The 27,138-nt window shown below is 40.1% G+C and overlaps 1 protein-coding gene across 2 annotated transcripts; it reads right to left on the reverse strand.

Moving 5' to 3' along the window:
* Window positions 1–588: 588 nt before the first annotated feature.
* Window positions 589–27,109, reverse strand: Nmrk1 (nicotinamide riboside kinase 1). Of its 2 annotated transcripts, XM_074052069.1 has the most exons (10): window positions 26,882–27,109; window positions 22,971–23,034; window positions 18,060–18,137; window positions 17,165–17,255; window positions 16,727–16,775; window positions 10,833–10,980; window positions 10,686–10,757; window positions 9,645–9,754; window positions 6,779–6,862; window positions 589–1,486 (listed from the first exon to the last, which is right to left on the reverse strand). In XM_074052069.1, exons 3-10 carry the CDS (start codon window positions 18,092–18,094, stop codon window positions 1,467–1,469), a joined length of 609 nt encoding a protein of 202 aa, XP_073908170.1. In that variant the 5' UTR covers window positions 18,095–18,137; window positions 22,971–23,034; window positions 26,882–27,109; the 3' UTR covers window positions 589–1,466. The 2 variants fall into 2 exon arrangements, with proteins under 2 accessions (XP_073908170.1, XP_020041819.1); XM_020186230.2 differs by lacking the exon at window positions 18,060–18,137 and having other exon boundaries at window positions 26,882–27,104.
* Between the last annotated feature and the right edge of the window lie 29 nt (window positions 27,110–27,138).

Below are 27,138 nucleotides of genomic sequence, written 5' to 3' on the forward strand. Positions count from 1 at the left end.
TTGCAACAAGGAAAAAAATCAAGTACAATGACTCTCCATGGGGTGACACACTTCTATAGGGGCAGTGGGAGGGAAAGGAGCATTTCAGAAACTTTTAGAAATGAAGTTTGAATAATCATATGTACATTAAGTTTTTAACCTAAAAACAACTGCAAAAAATCTCCTGCAAATCATAAAAACTTAAGCTTGATAAAGCCATGGCCAGGGAAGATGTGCAGAAAAAGTTGTGGTGGACACTTTCAGTTGCTTCCCTATTTCCTCTCCTTCCTTGCTAAAAAGTCCTTCATTTTGTCCTGTGGCAACACTCCAAGGCAATGAGTGATTCATGACATGACCTCATGGCCCAGCTCTGATGGGAAATGAGGGTGCACAGAAGCCAGATCAAAGAAAGCCTTCGAGGCTCCATAAGGTTTCCAACTTTATTCTTAGTTAAGAATGAAGTCGTATAGCTGATAAGTGGATGAACTGTAACTCAAGTCTAGATTTTGTTTGTTTTGTATTTTGTGTAGTGCGTGGGACCCAAAGAACTTCCCAATTATCTAACAAAGTAGTTAGAAATAAAGAAATAAGGAGAATTGTCCAAATGAGTAATTGTTACAAAATATTTTATTAGGATTGAGGCAATATAGGTAATCTGTTATTAATAAACAAATGGTTGATCAGGATATAATTTATATTCCAGCACTGAAAGAGGCACCAAGAAGTCACACAATTCCCATATCCTGCATATGCTTTTCAAAGAAAGGCACCTGATGTTATATACAATTGAAGCAACTGCTTATTTTTGTGATTTTTAAACCACTAATTTTAAAAACAAAGAAAAAACGTGAAAATTGCTCTATTTGTAGCAAAGTCTCAACATAAGAGATACAATGGACAAATAAGAAACCTCCCACCAACAAAACACACAAAACTCCTGGGACTTTAGTAAGTTATTGATTTAGTCAATGTGACTACTATTCCTGGCATTACTATTATTTGCTGGTGGCGAGCAGTGTTAATTAAATTAAAAACAGAAAAAAATCACAGTGCATAATGTATAAGGTCAATGTATTGTAGTGCCTAATGTATAGATACATACACACACATATCACACCTGGATATACAACTGTACACACTCAATGGCTTATATATATTCTGGATGGTGATGTAATCCTTACTTCTTATGCTAGGTCCCAGTCACAAAAGTGACAATCACTGTTACAGAGGAACTGACTCACTATTCATAAGCATACTGTATCTATAGCATCCCTGGAGTGACAGCAAGTCATCCAGGTAGGTTCCTGTCCACTGGCATGGATACTTACTGTTCCACTTGCTGGGAAAACTGTGTATGATAAAAAAATAAACAGATAAAACAAGACCTATCACTGTACCACAGTAACTACTGCATCCTGATTAATGTTCTTAAGTATATTTCTTTGAGCTTCCTAATTCACCCTGGAGAAATTTGACTGGTGACAACTTTATGCTGTTTCTTGCAAACCTTGGGAATAAACAGAAAAAGAAATTATTATTTTTTTAGTGGTACCGGGGTTTGCATTCAGGGCCTTGTACTTACCGGGAAAGTGCTCTACTACTTGAGCCACACCTCCGTTCAAGAGGAAGAAATTAATCTCATTTTATGAAATCTTCACATGAGCAACAGTAAATCCAAGGATGTTAAGATTACAAGGATTCTAGGACCAAAAATGCCACTTTCCCCATAAAGAACAAAACTGGGTACAACTCCCATTCTTTTAAACCTTGTACCAAATTTTAAGCACATCTTAAGAAATCAGATATTCATCATAAACCTTGACTTTAGGGAAGGAAATACTTTGAAGACTAGGAGAGTATCACAAAGGATGGCTGGACACAGTAAATTCTTTTGTGGAGTGTTATTCTCTATGTGGGCAAAGAAGTATCATTACCTTTAATCTACCTTCTTAAATAAAGAATGCCTAGCTAAATACTTGATTTGGCTTAGGAACTCAAGGGAAAACTTACCATATTCTTACTATACAATTTATGTTGGAGAAAACACATTTTTTAGTGTAGCATTTCATCTTTGGAACAGGTAAAATGCAAAAATGATTATAGCCTTTTACTAAATGAGTGCTACTTCTGAGAATTTACCTCAGGGATATCATTCAAAAAGAATGCCAAAAACATGTAGACTTTCTTTTGCTCTTATTTGTGTGTATGTGTGTGTGTTTGTGGTCTAGGGACTGAATGAAGGGCCTCATGCATGTCAGACAAGTGCTCTACCATGTACAGATATTTTTATAGCAGTTATTTTATCAAGGTAAAACACTTGTGACAAAACTATCCAACACTGTGCAATCATATGTGAATGTGGACAATTACAGTAATTATAGTACTATTGTTTGATAACTAGAAATTATATTTTAAATTCAATGTAGAAAAATACCAACAGGAAAAAATACAAATACTTGACAATCAAAATTTTATTTTTTAATTTCATATGCCTTGATTTGGTACTTGTGGAGAGTGGATTATGAAAAGCCTATGAGAACCGGACACAAGCAAGGTGAGATGCAGCTTAATTGCTTTCATCTGTAGGCTGAGATGGGCACAGCCCTGGCCATAAACAGGGAAAAGCAGAACAGCTGCCTCTCCTAAGTTGTTTGTGTTCAGAGAAGCAGGAACTAAGTTTCTCCTGCTACAATGTCATGCCCCTCCCCCAGGCCACAGCTCCACCTTGTTTACCACTGTGTATAAAGAGGCTCTCTGAAGGAGAGCTTGGGGCTTTTGTTTTTTGCTTTGGGGCTTTTTGGTGTGGGAAGCTGAAGGGAAAAGGACTGTTAAAGAGGGGTTGATAGGAAGTCTGCCAAGAACTTTAACATAGGCTTTAGAAAAACTAAGCCAAAGAAAGAACTTTAACATAGGCCTTAGAAAAGCTAAGCTAAAGAAAACCCAAAGATAGAACTTTACAGTGCAAGTGTAAGGAATGAGACTTTAAGAGTTATGCATGTGCAGTTTGTAAACATGGCTGCTTGCAAGTCTGAGCACCAAGGCTTTAAGAAAGCTAAAGAGAGATGGGACAGTGCAAGCCTGGGGCAAAAGACTTTAAGAGCAATTAAGTTAAGGAACAGCTAAGAGAAAACATGGGACAGAGTAAGTCTAAGGAAAAGAGGTTTTAAGCAAGGTTTTAAAGAAGACTTTAGAAGCAAGGTTTTAAAGAACTGTAAGGAGTAAGGCCTTAAAGAATAAAGACAGAGAAAAGAAGCAATGAGGGTTGTACGTTCCAGCTGAGCACTCAACACACCTGACCCCACTTTCTGTCTGTCTATCCTGTGTCTTTTCTCCAGTTGCCCCCAGTTAGCCCCACTTAGGTTAGTAATAACCAGGAGTGAGAGAGAACTCTCGCTCCAACAAGGGAGGGAACAAGAAAACAGCGCCCCCCTCTAGGTACTAGGCATGTGACATCTTTCTTCTGCACTAAATGTCAATGTCAAGTCTTAGATTTCACTTCACTGTACAAAACAGAACTCAGCCCTCGGTCTTCTAAAGGCCATGACACTTAGCTTTGTTACATGGAAAACCCTATAAAGGTGCATAAATATTAAATATTAATTTAAAAATAGAAATAGGCATGGCTGATGAACCATGTTCTTCCAAAGTCTTGTGAAAGAGAAACTGATGTGAACACAGGTAATTTCTTCTTCCCTTCTGCTTTTATATTAAGTTTTGTTATAATGTTTTTACAGTGAGATAGAAATAAACATTTTTAAAGAGACCATCAGTGTTCCTAGGGACTAGGTTGCTTCATTGTATTGAGAGTAGGTAGTGATTAAATTTTACTTCAAACTTTAGATTTAAATTGGGAGTGAATTAAGTGTATAACTTCAAAGCCTTACTTTCTCAGGTTATTATTGTTTCATTCATAATTAAATTCAGTCTTCCTTATGCACTTTCACTATTACTACCTTATCACAATTATGATCTTATATACTTAGAATGAAAAGCTAGCCAGTTAGTTAGACAGGCTTACGAGATGAGAGCAAACCTGAAGAGTCATCGCTTTAAACAGCAGAAAGGCCACCCAGCCAGCTCAGGCCCAGACTCAGGGTTAAACCAGGCTGTGCTGAGGATCCTTCGGCCAGCTTTGCCAGAATACTGTGGCTGGAAGAACTAGGAAAGGTGATGGGCTACTACTATAAGTAGTAAATAACATGGTAAGTTATTTATGCAACAGAGAAACTACCATAAAGCTTGTGAAAGCAGATTTGCTTCCAATTTTATGTCTCTTCCAGTTTTTTTTTTCTGTTTCGTTTTTATTTTTATCCATTATCTAGAGCATAAATCAAATAGCCTTAAGTGGCATAATTGAACACTTTTTCCCTGCATCTAGGATTTAGGTAAGGGAGGAGGAAAGGGAGTCACAGGTGTGGAGATGCACTTTCTTGTGGGCTTGTGGCACCCATCAGAACATACCAGCTATTCTTAGGCCTTGGAACAGATGGCAAAGGCAGGATTTGGAATGGAATACAGTGCAATTTACCTGAGCTACACAACCAACGCTCCCTTTATCTTTATCAGCACATAGATCACATGGCTAACTCTAATGTATGACTTAAATCACTAAAGGAGGACTGGACCTGTGCACAGGCCATTATTGAGAAGACAGAGAAGTACAGGTGTCCAGCAGCTGAAACACCCATGGAAGCCTCTCACTGGGGCCAGAGAGGGGAGATGATGGCTCTCAGATGAGTGGCTCTGGCTCAGAGGCTAACATTCATGAAGGCTAGGACCCTCGTTTCCTCCTACCACTTTCCACACACTCATGCTAGTACCTTGAGCTTTGCTATGGGAGTCCTGCCTTCCATCAAACTAAAAGATCGCAGGGGTGGGCAGTTGCATCTGGCGATGTTTATTAGTTCTACTTGCAAGAAGAAACTTTAAAATGGTCCTAAAATTTTTTTCAAAGGGGATCTTGCCTACATGAAGGGCTGATGTTGAAACCAGGAGCATTCAGGATCAATGGGCTGCCTGGCAGGGCTCAGTCCCCTAGTCAGGGAGGAATTTATTGAAGACATAGGCTATCTAATTCTTACTGAGACATCCATGACATTGAATTACAGCAGTGGCTTCTCACCAAACTATTGTAACGGTCTTCACTGTTGGAGTACCTTATGCTGTCTTACCTTGACCCAGCTAATATTTTTAAGATTGCATTTTGCCTGTATTAGCCACAAGAATCTCTGGCTTTTTTGTTTGTTTGTTTGGTAAGACAGGGTCTTGTCATAAAGCTCAGGCTAGCCTTGAGATCCTCCTGAGTTCTGGGATTACAGATATGCATCACCATGCCCAGCAGAGTAATCATTTCAATTCATATGGTTCAACTCTAACAGCAGCTAGATGTCCTCCCAGCATGCTTTTTCACTTTTCTTCTTCTAGTTTCTACTAGCTGCCTGCCTTCTTTTTGTGAATTTTTCTCTCTTTTTTGGAGGTAATGGGGCTTGAACTCAGGGCCTCATGCTTGCTAGGCTTGCTAGGCAGGTGCGCTATCACTTGAGCCACTCCACCAGCCCTTAGATCAGAGGTCTTACATAGGGTCTTTAATCATAAGATACAGTGATCGATGACTTAGTCACAGCCAAATAGAGTATGCCATCTCCCTTGCCATGGCGACGTCTTTAACAAGTCATGTGATTTAAGAAGGACCAATCTAAGTCTTCCCTGGGTCTTTTCAGCAGAGCCAAAATAGAAAATTATTTAAAAAAAACCCTTTTTTGTGTCTGGGAATATGGGTCAGTCATAGAGTTTGTGCTTAGCATTCATGAGGCTCTGGGTTCAATCGCCAGCACCACACATACACAAAAAAACAAAACAAAAAACTACTTAAGGTAAAGAATTCTATACCTTAATAACATATAAATAACATATGAATCCCTTAATACATATGAATAAATTCTTTAATAATATATGAATCTCCTTGTACTCAACACTCAGATCCAGCATTTATCCATTTAAGGAAGGGCTATCTTTAACACTCCTGCTGAACCTAAGGATGCTGACAACAGATTATTATGACTGTGCTAAGAGTCTGACTTCACTGCAGCAGACCCCTGAGGACACTATTTGAGCTCCTTAATGCAGGAGAACCTGAGTCACTACCACCTTTGTGCCTTCTTTTTATTTATGCCAGATTTAGGTGAATTCCTTTCTCTCATGAAAAGAGCACTCTAAGAGGAAAACCTCAAAAAAATAAGAAATGTTTAAAATCTTGTGTTTATTTTTGAAGCATTTCCAAAACAGAAATCTTAAGGAAAACATTTAAGGGAATAAAGGAAAAGGGAAGCTCTAGGTATATTAAAATAGTCAGCATTTTGGGTATTGAGGGGGGGAGCGGGAGGGGGTGGAGTGGGTGGTAAGGGAGGGGGTGGGGGCGGGGGGAGAAATAAACCAAGCCTTGTATGCACATATGAATAATAAAAGAAAAATGAAAAAAAAAAATAGTCAGCATTTTAATTTCACTCTGCCAAAAGGATAATTTCAGGTCCATTGGCTCAGCCATCTACTAAAATTTTAAACTAAATAACATAAATATCACTAAGAGCTGAAGCAAAGGGTAAATATTTTCACAATTATAAAAACCCGACAAACAAAATAATCAAGTCTTCCAAATGCATACTGAATCTCAAAATCTGAATTATTCTCAAAGCAAAGCATGAATAAATACAATCACTCCTCATTAGCATTCTGGGGTATATAATGAACTATTTCCTGGCTCCTCTTCCTCTAGCATCCACTTTGATAGGATAATACGTACCTTTGTGCTTTGCTAGTTCTTGTATTACATCTTCATACACTTGTGAAACGAGGGCCTCTTCAGATTTTGTTCCATCTAGGTAAACTGAGAAGAGGGAAAAATGGCAGCTGAAATGCCTAACAGGCTTGCTAATAAAGGATGCTTATTTGGGCATCTGGCATCTCTTGCACATGCCAATACTTTCAATCAAAGGCTCTAGAATCATAATCTAAAAAGAAAAAGCAAATAAAGAAGCAGATCAAAGTCAGGGATAATATGTCAAGAAGTTTGGTTTGTTATAATGAAACCCACCAGTTGGTCTGAACATTATTTAAATAAAAGAGAAGGAAAGAGGGAAGAAAGAAAAGTGGAGTGACACTGTACACATGGCACTTCAGGAGACTGAACGGTGCCTGACACAGAGTGACTTGAGCAATTCTCCAACTCATGCTTCTTAAACCATGCATGGTCTGGGCTCTGTCCCAATGTACTGAATAAGAATTCTCAGAAGATACAGATTTTTAATAAAATTGGCAGAGCAGTTTTGGAGAAAAAGTAGAAATTACTTGGGATAAAAGAAGAAAGGAGCTTCTAGTAAGAAAACAGCACAGGTAGGGAGATCAGAGAGTAAGGGAGTATTGTTAAGAAATGTGGATGGCTAGTAGGAGGGGAGGCAGGAAGAGTATAGATGTGAGATTCTGAAGCCCTGGTGCCCTCAGTCTTCAGGAGCCTTGGTATCTGGCTATGTAGGTTTTGTCCCAAAGACCTGGAAACTGTAGAAGGGAGTTCGGGCAGGAATGTGGTTAAATTTGCATTTTAGATGGAAGGGGAGAAAGGGTTTTAAGAGGAGGTCCCTGCACCCAGTTGTCCAAGCCAGAGCATTGTGCACAGCTCCAACAGAGCCACCCCAGTGGAGGCCACCACAGGCTCTCATGATACAGACCTGGCCCCTTTATTCTGGGAAGCACGTGAGTTTTGAGTCCTCTGCCTTATTCCATCTTCTCTGTATTCCAGTGCTGGCCTCTGAGGGCAGGCCCACATGACCTCCAAACCCATCCATTTCCATCTCTGGCATCTCAATGTCATTGCATGCAGAACAGACTTGCATCCCTGCCTCACACACTGCAAGTCCTGCACTTTTCTTTGTTTTCTGAATAACTCCTGCTAGTTCCTGAAGCATCTGTCATCTTTGACCCCTCATTCTCCTAGACCCTCCATGTCTACTTCATCACCTACTTCCACTGAGTCCACTGCTGCACCCCCTAAATCCACCCTCCACACAGCCCAGGCTCTTAACAGGAGAATCTGTTCAATCACGTCCTGTTTAAAACCTGTCGGTAGAGAGCATCCCACTTCAGAATATGATTAAAGTCCTGACCTGGATTCTTGGCCCCTGCCTGGGTCACCTGCATCAACTCTGTCTCTTGGTCTTCTCTACCATAAATGCACCTGTCTTTTTTGGGTGCTGCTCAAAACTTCCTGTGCCAGGCCTTTTCATGTGTCCATCCCACTGTCCAGGGTGGTCCTTCATTCCTTATAACCCACCTCCTTTTTTTTTTTTTTTTTTTGCAGAGGTCAGAAAGATTTTATTTGTAGAGGCGAGAAGAGAAACACTGCATATTGAAGAATGCAGGGGAACCCGGAACCAACCTCCTTTTTTGCAGATAAACTCATTAGAGATTGGTTTAAAAGTGGCCTCTTTGAGGAAGCCTTCCTGGACAATGGACTTGGGCACTTACTCTAGGGAGAAGACCTGCTTGAGCAACTTGTGTCTATTTAGTTTTGGAGGTACAGGGCCTTATGCTTGCTAGGCAAGCACTGTACCACTTAAGCAATTCCTCCAGCCCTTTTCATTTTAATTTGTTTTTGAGGTGGGGTCTTCTCCCTAGGCTGGCCTCACACTGTGATCCTCCTACTTATACCTCCTGTGTAGCTAGGATTACAGATGTGTATCACCATACTTGTTTGTTAAGATGGAGTCTCACTAACTTTTTGCTGGGCTGGCCTAAAACCATGATTCTACCTCTAGTTCCTGAGTAGCTATCTGGGATTCTAGGTATGAGCCACCTCTCTTGGCACAGCTTGCATCTTTAGTGCTGCTTCCTGGTAGAATTTTAGGTGCATGAGAATAGCAGAGTGGGCACTGGGTTTGCCCTACTCTACTCACCTGCTATCTCCATGAAAGGTATTCAGTTAATGATGGGTGGGTGAACAACCATCTAGAAGTTGACAAGTTTTGACAGAAGCCACAGAGAAACAGAAGCAGCAGAACAAGTTATGGAGGAAGAAGTCAGAAGTGGTGGCTCATGCCTGTAATCCTAGCTACTTAGGAGGCTGAGATCAAGAGGATCATGGTTTGAGGTCAGCCTAGGCAGAACAAGTTTGTGAAACCCCATCTGAACCAATAGCTGGGCATGGTGGTGCCCACCTGTCATTTCGGCTACACAGAGGCTGAGATTGGGAGAATCAACATTAGTTGATTAGTCCAGAAAAAACAAAAATTTCATGAGACCCCATCTCAATGGAAAAAGATGGGTGTGGTGGTGTACGCCTGTCATCCAGCTATAGCAAAAAGCATAAAATAGGAGGATTGTGGTCCAAGCCCAGTCAGGCAAAAAAAGTGAAACCCTATCTCCAAAACAACCAGAGCAATAAAGGCTGGTGACATGGATCAAGTGGTAGAGTGCCTGCCTAGCAAGCATGAAGCCTTGAGTTCAAACCCCAGTACTGTCAAAAAAAAAAAAAAAAGGGCTGAGGAAGAAGGGAACCCAGAGAGTTCCTGCATGCAGTGTGTATTTATAATTCTCTGTATGAGAAAAAAATGTCCCAAATCCTTTGAGGCAAATGTCAAGAAAAGGTCTTGAATGGAGTGAGGAAAGGCTCTTACCAATCTCCCATGTGACGTCATCCTCCACTTCTTGTCTGTGTTTCAGGTACATGGGCCACACATGGCTGTCAAAGTACCCTGGGGGGTCTGGAGGCTCATAGACCCTTGTACTACCAAAACAGGGAGGAAAATTTACATTGATAGAAACACACAATTAATAAGGCAAAGTGATTAACAGCCAGGATACTGAGAAAATCAAAGATGAAATCTAAACAGGATTTAAGACTACTTGTTTTAGACTCCATGGCACTTACAAAGACAATAAAATGAATTTAGTTCTCCAACTGAAAAATTAACTTTACAATTCACTACCATTCAGAATGATTTTTTTCCTCCCTCTAGTGTTTTATAAAAGAATTAATAGTCAAGCATCAGTGTAAACAGTAATAGAGACACTGATAAGGATGGATTAAGTACTAACTACTTGGTGTTTTTTGTGCCCTAACAGAATACAGACCCACTAACTTAAAATCATTATCACCATGGAATCACTTCATTTGAGGATTTAGAAAAAAATGAGTTGAATATGTTCATTTGAGGCCCTTTTCTTGTGTTGGTGGTACTGGAGTTTGAACAAGGGCCTCAAGCTTGCTAGGCAGGTGTTCTACCATTTCAGCCAAACTCCCATCCCTATTTTGTTTTAGTTATTTTTCAGATAGGGTCTCAAGTTTTTGCCTGGACCAGCCTTGGACCTTACCTATGCCTCCTGCATAGCTGGGATGATGGGCATACATCACATGCCTAGCTTGTTGGTTGAGACGGGGTTTTGCTAACATTTTGCCCAGACTGGCCTTGAACTGCAATCCTCCCGATCTCACCTTTCTGACTTGCTGGGATTAAACCATCAGACCTGCCCTACAAGGCCCTTTTCTTAGAGAAGCACTGTGCATTATTCCAGATGGATGACAGTTTAAGGAAAACGTGCTCCTGTGTAAAACAGTTAAAGCTTGCTTTTTTTTTTTTCTGTAGTAATAAGGCTTTCTTCATTTTGCCTACATTTTGTCTTTTGAAAACTAACAAAAAGATGATTTCAAAACTCACCTCCTCCTCTTCTTACACTCCTCATATGGAATGGTCAGAAAGTAGCTTCTGTTCCATATGGTGTCAAGTGGCCTAAGATAGCAGCACATTTAGTTCACAAGACTGGTCCCTGTTGGCTCAGGACAGTATCAGAGTGGAAATGCTTACTTATAGTTAAAAAGAAGGAAACCTTCAATGATTAAAATGGGGATGTCACCAGCACTTCCTTGGCCTGTTGGTCCCACAGGGTGTCCTGGGCTTTCCATCCAGCAGGAAATAGCTGACATCATTTGTTCCATGTTAAGCGCTTCAAGCACTGAGATAAACATATAGGAACATGAAATCAATACAACAAAAAAATGTGATGCAGCTTTTTGTGATGAGGGTATATCCAGGGCTTTTAATATGTATAAAATAATACCACTTTATTTGCCCTTTAAGACCTCTTATAAACACATACTTTAGATAATCAACCTAAATCAAACATTGATAAACTGGTGTGTCTGAAACATTTTTTTATTATTATTGTTGTACTGGGGGTACACTGTGACATTACAAAAATTCTTACAATGTATTGAAACACTTCTCTCATGGAAAAATTCAAACATGGACAAATGTAGATAATAAAGCTTAATGAACCCCACGTTCTATTTCCAGCTTTGACCATCATGGATCCATATCTAATTTTGCTTTATCTATCATTTCTACCTTCTCCTGACTCTACAAGAAATAAGACAAAATATAGATGAATCTGAAATATAAATGACAAACTGTGAAAAATATCTCTAATGTATTTTTAATATCCGAAGAGCTCTATAAGAGACACAAGCAGACACAAATGTTATTTTAAACTCTAAAATGTGTATCTATCCCTTTTGGGCTTAGAACTGTGACTCTAGAAAAATAGCCTATAAAGTTGGTCTGAAAGTGTGGACTTCAGATCAGACCTGCAAGCATATTGGAAATGCAAATTCTCCACCTCTGTCCAGGACTGCTGAAGTAAATCCTCTGGGTTCAGAGATTTTTTATTGAAAAGGTTCTAAAAGTATGGATTCATTCACAGACTATTTAGATTTTCTCTTTGTTATGGTGTTAATTTTGGTAAGTGCTATTTTTCCTGGAAATTGGCAATTTCATCAAAGTTTTAAAATTTGTAAGTGTTCATAAAATCCTCATCTCATTAACTGTAGGATCTGTAGTCATATTTTCTTTCTTGCTTTTGTATTTGTAATTTGTGCCTTCTCTCTTTTTTTGATTGATTTGATCAGTTTTGTCTAACCCATTTGGAGGTCACTCGTTTCTTGAAGCTATCAGTTTAAGTCTCATATTGAATTTGAGGTTTTCCACTACTACTTCTTTGGGTACTTTCTCTTCTTATTTTAAAACTCCAATTATATGAATAATAAATCTTCTGTTGTTGTTGTACATTTCTGTTCTTTTCAGTTTTCTCTCTGTTGTTCAGAGTAATTTCTATTATTTTGTTTCCAAGATCACTGGCTATTTTCTGTCACATTTATTTTGCTACTAAGCTCATCCAGTGAGCTTTAAGATTTGTAATTGTATTTTTTAGTTCCAAAATTTCTACTTGGTTCTTTTTTAACATTTTGTATTTCTTTTTCCTTTTTTTCTTTTTGGCAGTGCTGAGGTTTGAACTCAGGGCCTCATGCTTGCTAGACAGGTTCTGTACACTGCAACCATGCCCCCAGGCCTTTTTGCTTTAGTTACTTTGTGGGTAAGATCTTGTGTTTTTGCCCAGGTTGCACTGGACTTTGATCTTCCTATTTATACCTCCTATATAAGCTGGGATGACAGGTTTCTGCCATCATGCCCAGCTTTTATTTACTGAGATGGGGTCTGGTGAACTCTTCCAGCTAGTCTAGCCTTAAGCCACAATCCTCCCAATCTCTGCCTCCCAACAAGCTAGGTATGAACAACTGCATCCAGTATTTCTTTACTGAGACATTCTAATTTTTCCCATTCTAAGCATATTTGTAATTGCTTGTTGAAGCCTTTTTATGACAGTGCTTTTTCCTTGTCAGACAATTTTGACATTTGTACCATCATGGTACTGGTAATCAAGCGACTTGGTATTTTTCTCATTCAAGTTAGATTTTCCTGGTTCTTGATGACAAAGGGTTTTCAGTTGTCTTGGAAACTTCAGTTCATTTGCTTTAAGGCTCTAGATACTATTTAATCTTTTTTTTTTTTTTTGTAGCCATTTAGTCTATTGAGGTGTAGTATGCAGAATCAGGTGTGGCCAGTCACTCTGCTGAGGTGTAGTGTGCAAGTTCAGGTGGGGGGGGTGTGGATTTCAGTTTTCCACTCCTCACTCTGCCTCTTTTGCCAGGTGTGGGGGCCTCTGTGGATGAGGCAGAGGTCAATCCACCCTGCCCTGCTGGTGCTGGGTAGGTCTAGAAGTGTATCTTCTCACCTGGCCCTGCTAACACTATGAGGGGAGTATGATTTTTCTTTTGTGTTTAGCTAGAGTAGGATGGGTAGTATTTAAAAGATATTCTATTTTGCTAGTCCACCCTTTTCTGGTCCTTTGATTATAGGAACAGGTTTCATGGTACTTTTTTGTCTCTGTGTATTGATGGTTCCATGTTGCATACCTCCCCTGCACCCCATCCTTGTACATATGGGAGGCAAAAAGAAAACTCACAGCTCACAGTCATGTCATTCCTTGAGTACCAAGGTCCTTAGTCAACTCACTGTCTTCTTTTCATCTTTCACCTTTGCTGTTTGTTGTATTGTGTCCAGGGGTTTTGATTGTAAGGGAGGACTAGTGAGAGATGGGGCTGATTCACCTTGGCTACAACTAGAAGCCCTACGAGTTCTGATAATTTTTGTTATTATTCAGTTAAAACATTTTCTGTGTTTCATTGTGATTCATCTTTTGATCCATGGACTATATAAGTGTTTTGCTTCTGATAAAATATAATGATGATTGGGACTTGCTTTAAAATACTGAAGGAGAAACTGGGTGAGGATATAGATGAAATAAAATTGGTCAATGGTTAATAATTTTTAAAGCTGTGTGTTGAATTCATGAGAGTTCATTTTACTTTTCTGTCCACTTCTGTTTGAAGTTTTCTTTAAGAAAAAGTTTTAAAAAGTGCTACTTAATTTTCAAACACTTGGGAATTTTCTACTTACCCTTTTATATTGACCTCTCATTCAGCTCACTTTGATTACACAGAATCTCTGAATTGCTTCAATCCACTGAGAATTACTAGGACTTGCTTTATGTCCTTGCATATTGTCTATTTGAGCCAACGTTCCATATGCTTTTGAGAAACAGCTCTGTCTTCTTATTGTTGTTGAGGCATGTTCATTAAGTTTGTTAACTACACTGTTTAAGTAGTATAACATTAATAATGCCTTCTGCTAGTTCCATACGAAAGGTGAAATTTGGACACAGACACACAGGGAGAACACCAATCAAAGATGAAGCAGAGATCGGGGTGAGGCAGTAGAGGCCAAGGATGATAAGATGACAGCAAACAACCAGAAGCTAGGGGAGAGAAAGGCCTGGAACAGCTTCTCCCTCACAACCCTCAAGAAACCAACACAGCCAAAACCTTCATCTCAGACTTTCAGCCTCTGTAACCATGAGAAAAACATTTCTTTGTTTGCGCCATCCAGTATGTGGTACTTGTTAATTCTAGCAAATAACTGTACAAAGGAAGTTCACCCAAATTCCCCACAAAAGTTATGGATTTGTCCATTTTCCCACTTAGTTCTGTCGATTTGTACTTAGTGTATTTTGATGTTACTAGGTACATATAAATTTAAGATCATTTTACCTTCCTGTTGATTGACCAATTTATCCTTCTTTATCCACAGAAATACTCAGACTTGAAGCTTACTTAGCCTCGATCCTCCAGCCTCCACCTCCCAAATGCTGGATCACAGGTATGTGCCACCACACCAAGTAACTGTCTGTCTTTCTGTTTCCTCACATGTAGGCTTATCTCTTTTAAGAAGCTTTAAAGAGAAATTCAGTCTGGCACTCTTTAGTGTATTTTAGTTCATTTAGCTAAATATAGCCACTGATATATTTGGGTTTAAATCTATCACCATATTTGTCTATTTGTCAATTACCCTTTGGCTTTTTTAATTGCTGTTTTTTATTTATCAGCTATATTGTAATGATCCCATTTTCTCTACAAATTTGGTAGTCACAGATTTTTAATCTATTCTTTTAGTGGGTATGAAGATGTTGACATCAGTTTGACTTACTTTAATTTGCACATTTACATGAAAAGTTCAAATTTTTCTTAGAGATATATTTCCTGGAGCTACGTAGGGATACCCAAGCTCATGCCATGACCACCTTAAGGTCTCTGAGACACAGGATTCATCAATTTATACTTTCACCTACAGTGCATAAGGGCTTTTGTTTTATTTTTATTTATCAATTTTTGGTGGCACTGGGGTTTGAACTTGGGGTCTCATGCTTGCTAGGCAGACACTCTATCACTTGAGCCACTCTGCTAGCCTGTGGTTTTTTTTTTTTTTTTTTTTTACTGAGGTCATGTCATGATCAGATAATTATCACTCTCTACTCAGCCCTAAAGAATAACAAACATCCACACTTAGCCATTTACTAGAAACTCCCCACTTGGCCTGGAAGAATGACCTGCCTTTAATCCATTATCTCAGAAGATTTTCCTGCCCAGCAAACGTTCCTGGGACTTCTCCCACTAACCTCCTAGAACCCTAGTCTGTAGTGGGTTTCTGGTGCTGGCTGGATACTCCACTTTGCCCTGTGCCAGTATCTGAGCTGTCTCCCTCCTATCTCTTCTGTGCCTCTTTCAGTGCCACAGGTAGGAATAATAATTCTTTGTCAATAGTTGAAAACTTTTTTTTTTTTTTTTTTTATGGTTTCACTCTTTCTTTGTAAAAATCTTTCTCACTTTCTTTTGGACAAGAAAACAAGGGGAGAAAGTTTATCCTCCTAGTGGCAACAACTCAACGTAAGAATGCAGTGTATTAAGGCATTCTTCTCTCTTAAAACTGTCACGTGTCTGTAAGAACTGTTACATAACATTTTTCCTACAAGGTTATCCAAGTTAAAAATAAAGAACATACTTTCATGACTTTTGAAGAGCGCTCCCTCTGTTGCTCACCTGTATAAACACTCAGTGATTACTCTGTTAATTGTGAAAGTGAAATGGTGAAAAGACTTAGCCAGAGGAAAGCCATGTCCGGAGAAAAGCCATTAATCAGGTGCCACCTTAGTTTAAAGCTGAAAGGGGTTTATGAAAAATCTGATTCCCATAGACACTAGGAAAACAGAAGGAGCCAAAGCGGGATGTGGATAAATGGTTGTGTTGACTGTGTTCACTTATGCTTCACAATGGCAACTAACAGCCATTGTTTCGCTTCTGTACCTGGGCTACCTTGCTTCGTAATGATTGTTGAACATGATTTTTGCCTTTATAAACCCTGCTTAAAGTCAGAACAGGGATGACCTCTTGGTGGTTGTGCCTCATTTGACTCTTAACAAAAGTTAAGAAGACCATTAAATATAATGCAGTATATTATCACAATATTCTCTTCAGGAAAATAAATACTTTCTGATGGACTTTAATCCTTTGGCTGCAAAACAGTGTTACCTTGGGGCAAGGGAATGAGGTAAATCCATCAGAAAAACATTCTCAAGCCTTTCTAAGCAGTGAAAAGAGAAAAGCCTCCAGGCACTGTGGACATGAGAAACCTGCCAGCCTGAAAGCTTTGTGTTTGCTCCACGTGAAATACTCTGGTAGGGTGGGGTGGGGAGGGGCAAGTACAGTTAGTTAAGTATGTGCTGAGGGCAGGGATAGCCTGGCTTTAGAAGAAAAAACTATCATCCCAATGTTCTCAGCTTGAAATATAAAACTGGAGAAAATACTTGATTTATTTAAATACATGAACATAAGTCAGAAGTCTACAAAGGCACGTTTAAAGCATAGCAATATATTTAAACTCATTTTAAGACTGCCTTCATAGGGCGTGAAGTTTGTTGGGTTTGAAAAAGAAAGTGAACACAAGCACGTTTTACAAGTTAATCTACTTACCATCATACTGCAAAAATCCATTCTTATCTGTTTCTATCTCAGATTCTGGCTGAAAAAAATAATACGATGCCAATCAAAGCAGTGTGCAGGGAAGAAATCATGCAATTCTAAAGAGGATTAAGTCTTTAATCAATGCTTTGCATCAAGATGAAGATCAAAGATCAGCACCACTGGATGGCGCCCTCTACTGGCTAAATACCATTATCACACTGAGTCTACAAAAAAGGCACCTTACTCAATATGTTTTTGAGACATAATTCAATTAACTGCCATCAAAATTTCTTTGGTTGAGTCAGGGTCTGGCTATGTAGCTCAGACTGGCCTTGAACTCTCAATCCTCCCCGCCTCAGCCTCTTGAGTGCAGAGATTTCAGTCGTGCACCACCATGCCTGGCCATATTAAACATCTTTTGCTAATTATCCCAAGATTTATTCTTACCTTGAAGAAGTGATCCTGAGATATGACACTGCAGTTTGGCAGGAATTTCTGCAAGTTCTTAGCCAATGTTGTCTTCCCACCATTTGTCACACTGACCAAAGAAAAGATAAAAAGTACCAAAAAGGAGAAGGCATTAAAAAACATGGACCATTTTAAAATGAGCTTTTTAGAAAAGGATATGGAGAACAATATTAAGCTGTTTTAAAATGAATTCTTTCATAGATACTGCTTTTTCTGCTGGTAAAACCACAGGCACTGGCAGATATGCTGTACTAAATGGTAAGAAATAAGCCTGGAAGGATGGAGAAAAGAAACTACTGAGTAAGTGAACCGGATACCATGACTTGAAAAATACAGATATTGTGTTGGAAGCAAAACATTTTTGTCTATGGAAAAAACATCTCAGAGGTCAACATGCAACACAGAGAATGTGAGTAGCACATGTTAGAGCAAGTATATAACTCTGCCTACAGTGGTTGTGGTTGTTTTAAGGCACCATGGAAAAAACAAGAGGAGTGGCTTTTCCAAGCCTGTCTGCCACGCATTCACATCTCCTGTGTGATGCCTTCTTTCCCTCTCTCTGCACCTGGGGCTAAGTGGGAGGTCCACTGTCATTTATCATGTCAGGTCAGCTATTTGTCTCCCCTGCTTGGACTGTAACATCAAGGAGAATGAGCACCTGACTAACTCATTACCTTGGGGGAAAAAAGACACTATTCCACCATCTCACCAAATGTCCATAGTACAAAACTCCTGACTGAACATCTATTTGCAAGAACCTGTGATTCATCCCAGATGAGATCAACAGTACAATGTTTATGATCTAGAAAAGGGAAAATGACCTAAAATTTATGCACCAACATTGTGTGTTGTACATAATTCAATTATTACCTACAAAGTAGAAGGAACTGGATTCACAAGATTTTCCATTTAACCTTACAAGATCCAGTTGGGTAGGATATGGACAATCTCTCTGAAAACAAGAAAAAGCAGGTGGGTGTTACCCTATGTATCAGATAGGAGAATATTTTTATGCCTTTTTCTTCTTTAACAAAAAATGCCTGGAGGCTGGGCATGGTGGCACGTGCCTATAATTCCAGCACCCAGGAGGCTGAAGTAGAAGGATCAGGAGTCTGGTGTTTTTTTAATTTATTTTATTATTCATATGTGCATACAAGGCTTGGGTCATTTCTCCCCCGTGCCCCCACCCCCTCCCTTACCACCCACTCTGCCCCCTCCCTCCCCCTCCCCCAATACCCAGCAGAAACTATTTTGCCCTTATTTCTAATTTTGTTGTAGAGAGAGTATAAGCCATAATAGGAAGGAAACAAGGGTTTTTGCTGGTTGAGATAAGGATAGCTATACAGGGAGTTGACTCACATTGATTTCCTGTGCGTGGGTGTTACCTTCTAGGTTAATTCTTTTTTATCTCACTTTTTCTCTAGTTCCTGGTCCCCTTTTCCTATTGGCCTCAGTTGCTTTTAAGGTATCTGCTTTAGTTTCTCTGCGTTAAGGGCAACAAATGCTAGCTAATTTTTTAGGTGTCTTACCTATCCTCAAATCTCCCTTGTGTGCTCTCGCTTTTATCATGTGCTCAAAGTCCAATCCCATTGTTGTGTTTGCCCTTGATCTAATGTCCACATATGAGGGAGAACATACGATTTTTGGTCTTTTGAGCCAGGCTAACCTCACTCAGAATGATGTTCTCCAATTCCATCCATTTACCAGCGAATGATAACATTTCGTTCTTCTTCATGGCTGCATAAAATTCCATTGTGTATAGATACCACATTTTCTTAATCCATTCGTTGGTGGTGGGGCATCTTGGCTGTTTCCATAACTTGGCTATTGTGAAAAGTGCTGCAATAAACATGGGTGTGCAGGTGCCTCTGGAGTAACCTGTGTCACAGTCTTTTGGGTATATCCCCAAGAGTGGTATTGCTGGATCAAATGGTAGATCAATGTTTAGCTTTTTAAGTAGCCTCCAAATTTTTTTCCAGAGTGGTTGTACTAGTCTACATTCCCACCAACAGTGTAAGAGGGTTCCTTTTTCTCCGCATCCTCGCCAACACCTGTTGTTGGTGGTGTTGCTGATGATGGCTATTCTAACAGGGGTGAGGCGGAATCTTAGTGTGGTTTTAATTTGCATTTCCTTTATTGCTAGAGATGGTGAGCATTTTTTCATGTGTTTTTTTGGCCATTTGAATTTCTTCTTTTGAGAAAGTTCTGTTTAGTTCACTTGCCCATTTCTTTATTGGTTCATTAGTTTTGGGAGAATTTAGTTTTTTAAGTTCCCTATATATTCTGGTTATCAGTCCTTTGTCTGATGTATAGCTGGCAAATATTGTCTCCCACTCTGTGGGTGTACTCTTCAGTTTAGAGACCATTTCTTTTGATGAACAGAAGCTTTTTAGCTTTATGAGGTCCCATTTATTTATGCTATCTCTTAGTTGCTGTGCTGCTGGGGTTTCGTTGAGAAAGTTCTTACCTATACCTACTAACTCCAGAGTATTTCCTACTCTTTCCTGTATCAACTTTAGAGTTTGTGGTCTGATATTAAGATCCTTGATTCATTTTGAGTTAATCTTGGTATAGGGTGATATACATGGATCTAGTTTCAGTTTTTTGCAGACTGCTAACCAGTTTTCCCAGCAGTTTTTGTTGAAGAGGCTGCTATTTCTCCATCGTATATTTTTAGCTCCTTTGTCAAAGACAAGTTGGTTATAGTTGTTTGGCTTCATATCTGGGTCCTCTATTCTGTTCCACTGGTCTTCATGTCTGTTTTTGTGCTAGTACCATGCTGTTTTTATTGTTATTGCTTTGTAATATAGTTTGAAGTCAGGTATTGTGATACCTCCAGCATTGTTCTTTTGACTGAGTATTGCCTTGGCTATTTGTGGCCTCTTGTGTTTCCATATAAATTTCACGGTAGATTTTTCGATCTCTTTAATGAATGTCATTGAAATTTTGATGGGAATTGCATTAAACATGTAGATTACTTTGGGGAGTATCGACATTTTTACTATGTTGATTCTACCAATCCATGAGCATGGGAGATCTCTCCACTTTCTATAGTCTTCCTCAATCTCTTTCTTCAGAAGTGTATAGTTTTCCTTGTAGAGGTCTTTCACATCTTTTGTTAGGTTTACACCTAGGTATTTGATTTTTTTTGAGGCTATTGTAAATGGAATTGTTTTCATACATTCTTTTTCAGTTTGCTCATTGTTAGTGTATAGAAATGCTAATGATTTTTCTATGTTGATTTTATATCCTGCTACCTTGCTATAGCTATTGATGATGTCTAGAAGCTTCTGAGTTGAGTTTTTTGGGTCTTTAAGTTATAGGATCATGTCATCTGCAAATAGGGATATTTTGACAGTTTCTTTACCTATTTGTATTCCTTTTATTCCTTCTTCTTGCCTAATTGCTCTGGCTAGGAATTCCAGTACTATGTTGAATGGGAGTGGAGATTGTGGGCATCCTTGTCTAGTTCCTGATTTTAGAGGGAATGGTTTCAGTTTTTCTCCATTAAGTATAATGCTGGATGTAGGTTTGTCATATATAGCTTTTATAATGTTGAGGTACTTTCCTTCTATTCCTAGTTTTCTTAGAGCTTTTATCATGAAATGGTGTTGGATCTTATCAAAGGATTTTCTGCATCTATTGAGATGATCAAGTGGAGGAGTCTGGTGTTTGAGGCTAGCCTGGGCTACCTAGTGAGAACCTGACTCAAAAAAAGAAAAAAAAAACAAAGAAAGCCTGTAAACCACCTTGAAAGTCCATATTTTCAAAGTTTTGGTTTCAATTAGTTAAACAGGGGTAACTTTATTACAGTCTGAACAATCTGGTTATCTTCTAAACTTACCTCTTTTGTTAAGATCATGCAGTTGGACTAACATTAATTATATCCCATCTGAGACTTAACTGGAGCCAATGAGAAATAAGTGCTCCTTTTTTATGTGATTCTTATAAGAGATAGGCTAGGAGACAGTAAGTAATAGAGGAGAGGAGAAGAAAAAGCATTTAAAAGCCCAAGCCTGGCCAAGGTATAGCTCAGAGGTACAGTACTTGCCTAGCACGTGCAAGGTGTTGGGTTTTATCTCCAGCACCACAAACAAGACAAGACCAGTGAAAGTCTGAGCCTAGGATCTACACTTGAAACACAGCCATCCTGGTCAGGTGACACCTTGGGACTCAGCCCTTCTTCCTCCTGAATCTTCATGACCTACTTCCCACTCACATGCTATCTAGTCCAAGGGGAAGAGTCCCTAGAGCATACTCATCCTTGGATCTGAGGAAGGAACATGAGTGACTATTTGGTACATCTCCCATCTTTGTTAACAATATCCAAACATATGTACATCTCCTGGTTTGGTTATTTTTTTATGTGTCAGGTAGCAAGAAGACCCAGCTTATTTGGAACATGACAGCAGGCTAGGGAGAAGTTAAAAAGAATGTTTCAAACTACTCAAACAAGGGCAGAATCCATTTTGCAACAGGTTGGTAGCAATATTCCCATATTCCAGTTGAGGAAACTAAGGACTGAAAAGTTGTTTACTAGCTGGGTGCTAGTAATTCTAGCTACTCAGGAGGCAAAGAGCAGGAGGATTGAGCCAGCCCCGGCAAATAGTTTGCAAGACCCTATCTCGAAAAGACTCTTCACACACACAAAAAAGGGATGGTGAAGTGGCTCAAGGTGTAGGCCCTGAGTTCAACACCCAGTACTGCAAAAAAAAAAAAAAGGTTACTAATAAAACTTGTTCCAGTCAAAGACTATTAAGTGATGGAGATAGGATACAAAGTCTAACTCTAGCATGGATCTTTGAGAATCTGATGGAGGTTATAAGTCCTTTCCTCAGGGGCTGAGGGATTGGCTCAGCAACATGCTCAAAGCCCTGGGTTCAATACCCATTACCAAAATGAAACAAACCTACTTCTCCCCAAAATGAGTATCTTCACATATGTATTAAATATTTGGGAGGTTCATGGGTCCCTAGAATTCCTCCAGAACACCTTGCAATCTCAGCTGAATGACAACTTCATAGGGCAGCAAGTGTATAAGCACACAGGACAGCTGTGGTGCAGTGGGTCTGGAGAAAAGATGGAAGGCAGGACAGAGGTCCTTGCAGTTGGGCATGGCAGGGGCTTCACAGAATCAGCAGCACTAGATGAAATCATGACACTTGCTAAAGAAATAGTGGGAAGGAGGCTTTCTCAGGGAGTTATAGGTATTACCTGATGCACAAGGCCAGTTTCTAGACAGTGGGCACTGAATTGGAACATTGAGAAGAGGGCAATTTTATTTACACACATGAAAAAGGAAAGTCAGACTGGATCCTGTAGTTGACTGTATGATTGCCTCCCCAGGTTCCATGCTTCTTTTTGAGGTCTACTTGGGGCTGACTCTACTTTCAACTCCACAACAAGGCCCCGCTGGCCTAAACCAATCAATGCAATCCCATCCCTTTTGCCATGGTGGCTGAGGGTATATGTACCAGGCTGGCCCAGTCAAAGGGAGATCCATGACCTAGAGAAAGAGAAATCACTTTTTTCCCCTTGTGACATGCTATAAAGAAGCATGAAATCACAAGAGGCTGCTTATAGTCCCTTGTGATCAAAAAGGAGGACAACACTAGGATGAATGTAAACAAAGGAAAGCAAAGAGAAGAGAAGGAAAAACTGTCTTTGGTGACACCGCTGAGCTTCTGAGTAGTAGAAGCTGCTTCTCTTTCCCCCACCATGTCCACATGAAAACACCATTTGGAAATCTTGAGTATCTTCTGCTGTTTGTAGCAAAACTACTTACCCACCAATTCCAATGACAAACGTTTTCATAATTAGCGTTAAAGATCACGTCTTCCTAATATTTCCTAAGATCAAAGAAAATCAAACACATATCATTTAGAAGTCTAGAGAGGAAAAAGAAGGAGTTTTGATTAAAAGTGCCACTTGAGGGGGGAAGATGACAGTGATGGCTGGGTTACCCCAGCCCCACATACCCCTGTTGTAAGAGAGCTTCCTGCCGACCTGTCACTGCAAAGTGCCAACAGCCGGTGTTGGCTAAGATCAACTGAACTGAGGAGGTCCTCATGGCCAAGCTCATACCTTTGAACTATTTTGTTTCCAGGGGTGTGGAAAGATTATGAGGTCATAGGAAAGTTTCAGACTTTCCTTAGCCAGGTCACCTTTGCATCTTTGACCTGCAGATTCAGTGACCCATTATGGTAGTGCAAAGCTGCCAACTACTCTTTCTTGGGGGAAGGGATAGGCTGGCCTTTATTCTAAGATGGTATCTTCCTTGCCTGTTTGTGACAAATGTTTGTTTTCTCTTTGAAATTATGTTGTCAGATTGGTGCCTTCACTTAGCAAAATAAAACTCATAAAAAATTTTCTTACTGGGCACTGGTGGCTCACACTTGTAGTCCTAGCTACTCAGGAGGCAGAGATCAGTAGGATCACAGTTTGAAGCCAGCCTGGGCAAATAGCTCAAGAGGCCCTATCTCAAAAAAAAAAAAAAAAAAAAATCACAAAAAAGGGTTGGTGGAGTGGTTCAAGGTGCAGACCCTGAGTTCAAACACCTGTACTGTAAAAAACAAAAAAACCCAAAAATTCTCATTCTTTTAAGGCTTGGTGGGTAATGAAGCACCATTTGAAAAGGGGGCCTTGGGAGGTGATTGAATCATAAGGGCTCTGACTTCATGGATTAATTCATTGATAGATTCATAGCTTAATGGGTTATCAGGAGGTGGGGCGGAAGCTTTAGGAGGTGGGACCTAGTTGGAGAAGTAGGTCACTGGAGGTATGCCCTTAAAGAGCATATTTTGGCCCTGGTATTCTCTCTCTGTCCTCTCTCTCTTCCCTTCTCTCTCTCTCTCTCTCTCTCTGCCACTGTGAGGCAAGCTGCTTTGCTCTACTACATACTTCGTACCACGATGCTCTCCTTCACCACAGGTTCAGAAACAAGTGAATCAAGTGACAATTGGAATGAAACCTCTCAAACTGTGAGCAAAAATAAATCTTTCTTCCTTTGAGTTGATTTTCTCAAGATAATTTGTCATATCAGTGGAAAGGTGGATAATACACTGATCCTCATCTATTTTTTGATAGTTCATTATACTATAAATTCTTAAGCATGGTAGACATACAGTCTTAGAAATCACTTAGTCCATCCCTGCATTTAGCAGAAGTAGAAACTGGCCCAGACTGGAATGACAGAGCCCGAGGTCATACAGCTAGTACACAGAAAAGCCAAACTGAAACTAAATCAATTCAGTGAACATCTTTCCATCACTCCCATCTACTGCAAAGCTCTTTATTACCGAAAGCACAGAAAGGATGTTGTATGTGTGCTAGCTGAATTGATGTATAATTGATGATATTCTTATTGCATTATTGATGGGGCATATATCTGCTAGGCACAGGGAACAGAAAGGACTACAGGTCCCCTATCTTAAATGGTACATCTGTGCATACACATGAGGCTACTTGTATCAGTTACATAGCATGTAAATAATGAGTGAGTGTGGGTATAGCTCTAGAAATAGTATTGAGAGTTACTTGGGTGGAAACTCTTGCAATTCAGAAACGAAGAATGAGATGGAGTCAAGAACCTACTTATAAAATCCTTCAGGTGGGAAGTGGAATCCCACAGTCAAATGCAAATTTTTATTTGTTTTTAAAAATCAAAACCAGCACCCCCAGCTCTGTATCAGTTAGCAGTCTGGGCCCTGTCCAAGGCAGCGGTTGGGTATATGGTAGGTATATCTCATTAGCAATGAGCAGGTGACAATGTGGGAGGGGGTAGAGAGCTGGGATGTGTAGAAACAAAGCAGGTGGATGAGGTGGGGAGTGGGTCTAGCAATTCCCAACACCATCTATTCAAAAGCAGCGTTGGACGCACAGGGCATATTCACGGGAACGCCAAGTTTGGGCCTGGCACTATTGACCTCCACATCACATGCTATTTATCTCATTGTCTGCTGCCCTCTTTGAAAACCACTTAAAAACCAAACTTAAAAAGTTTACAATCAAGGGTTGCCAGGCTTCAAATAAATGTAGCAGCAGACTTTATGAAGCAAATATAACTTTGATCAACTACAAACTAAATTATATGATGTCTCCAAGGAAACTTTCTGAACTTTCCAGTATCATCAACTCAGGACATCCTATCACAAGGACTTTTTCTTTTCTTTTCTTTTTTTTTTTTTTTTTAAGACAGGGTCTCATTATGTAGCCCAGGCTGGTCTTGAACTTGAAATCTTGCCTCAGTTGTCTGAGTGCTGGGAATACTGTCATGAGCCACCAAGCTTGACTTCTCTAAGGCATATGTCTTTTGCGCTCATGGAATAGTTACCCAGTTTATTTTCCCAGTTAGGATGGGGACCAGTATTCCCTTCCATTTCCCAGTGTGGGAGGCAAGCTTTCTTCCACAGCAGAGAGCATTTGCATATGGGGAGGAGAGCAGATAGGATAGTCAAGAGCAAACTCTAAATGACTCATTCTAACTTTCCTACACTTTTGTTTTACCCTAAATAAAATGTTGGGTCTTTTCTTCATAATTGGCATATGTTTTATGGTTATTATTAAACATGGGGCATTTTGGGTTCTAAAACTACAGAATGGTCCCATGGGACATGTCATGAGTCAGCAGATGCTCACACAGAAATAGCCTGAAAGACACAACTGCAAACAAAATGTAGTTTTCAAATGCATCTAAAGAGCAGTCTGATATTTTAAAAAGAGACTATACAACAGGTTTTCTTACTATTCTTACACAAAACAGGGCAGTCTCTTCCTACTTATGTAATCTTGCTCTCTTTTTGTAAACACAGAAATCTCCTAAGGCTAGAGTTTCTGACAACTTAATCCATGCCCCTTCTTTATTAGTCACTTTTTTTTCTTTTATTATTCATATGTGCATACAAGGCTTGGGTCATTTCTCCCCCCTGCCCCCACCCCCACTTTTTTTTTTTAAACCAACCTCTAGTAGAAACTTCGAGGTTTCATTTTAGGTAAACAGTATTTTCATCTCAACTTTTCTTTCCCTAAATATACAATAGGTTTATAGTATTGACTATGACATTTTGAGTTTATACATGCTGCCTTTCTTGTATGCTCCAACCCTATCCTCCCATGAGACTCAATCTGCTAGGTCAAGGTTGGGCAAACAGTAAAGTGCCGAAGAGTAACTATTTTCGGCTTTGTGGGCAGCTGCTCAATTCAGTGGTTGGACCAAGAAAACAGCCACAAGATAATACATAAGCAAACGAGCATGACCATCTTCTAATAAAACTTTATGGGCACTGAAATCTGAATTTCATATAATTTTCACATGCTGCAAAATTCTATTCTTTTGCTGTTTCGTCAGCCATTAAAAAAGCAGAAAAACAAAACAAAACAAAACCCCAACCTCCCCAAAGTTCTTGGAAGGCAGTACAATGAAAACAGGCGGCAGGTGGACTGTAATCTGCCAACCCCTCCCGTGAGGATCACGACCTGAATCTGTCCCTTCCTGGTCACTTTTCCCAACAAATGCGTGATCTCTTGGCGGTAGCACTTTAGGGATTACTTAGGCCAACATGAGCACACGTCCCGCCGGGTTTAGGGGCAGAGTCCCCATAGCGCTTCCCAGACGTAACCAGGTACAGGCTGCAGCTCAAGAATCCTCTGGAAACATCTCCAGGCCCCAGCGAGGCTGCACGGTGCAGACAGACTCACCTGGGGCCAATTCGATCTTCCCAACCAAAGCCGCAGAGAAGGCCCAGCGCTCGCTTGTCACTAAACGCGCCACTGACCGCCGCTAGGTATGGGGTTCCAGTCCCCATTGGGTCGGGGTGGGGCGGGGCTCCGGCGCGCAAAGGTCCGCGCGCACGCCCCTGCTAGGCCCGGCCCTTTCCCGTCGGGGGCGCGCATCCAGGCCGTCCCTAGCGCATCCAGGCCGTCCCTAGCGCCCCCGCTCTGCTCCCGCTGGTTCC

Source organism: Castor canadensis, chromosome 13 (assembly GCF_047511655.1).
Source record: "Castor canadensis chromosome 13, mCasCan1.hap1v2, whole genome shotgun sequence".
Taxonomy (NCBI): Eukaryota; Metazoa; Chordata; class Mammalia; order Rodentia; family Castoridae; genus Castor; species Castor canadensis.

What these genes read in the sequence shown, in the direction of transcription:
- Nmrk1 (XM_074052069.1), bottom strand. Translation starts at nt 18,094, where the DNA reads ATGGAAAATCTTGTGAATCCAGTTCCTTCTACTTT. An exon ending in TTCCTTCTTTTTAACTATAA is followed by an intron (nt 10,758 to 10,832) that starts GTAAGCATTTCC and finishes CTGCTATCTTAG; the next exon opens with GCCACTTGACACCATATGGA. An exon ending in GAGTGTAAGAAGAGGAGGAG is followed by an intron (nt 9,755 to 10,685) that starts GTGAGTTTTGAA and finishes CTGTTTTGGTAG; the next exon opens with TACAAGGGTCTATGAGCCTC.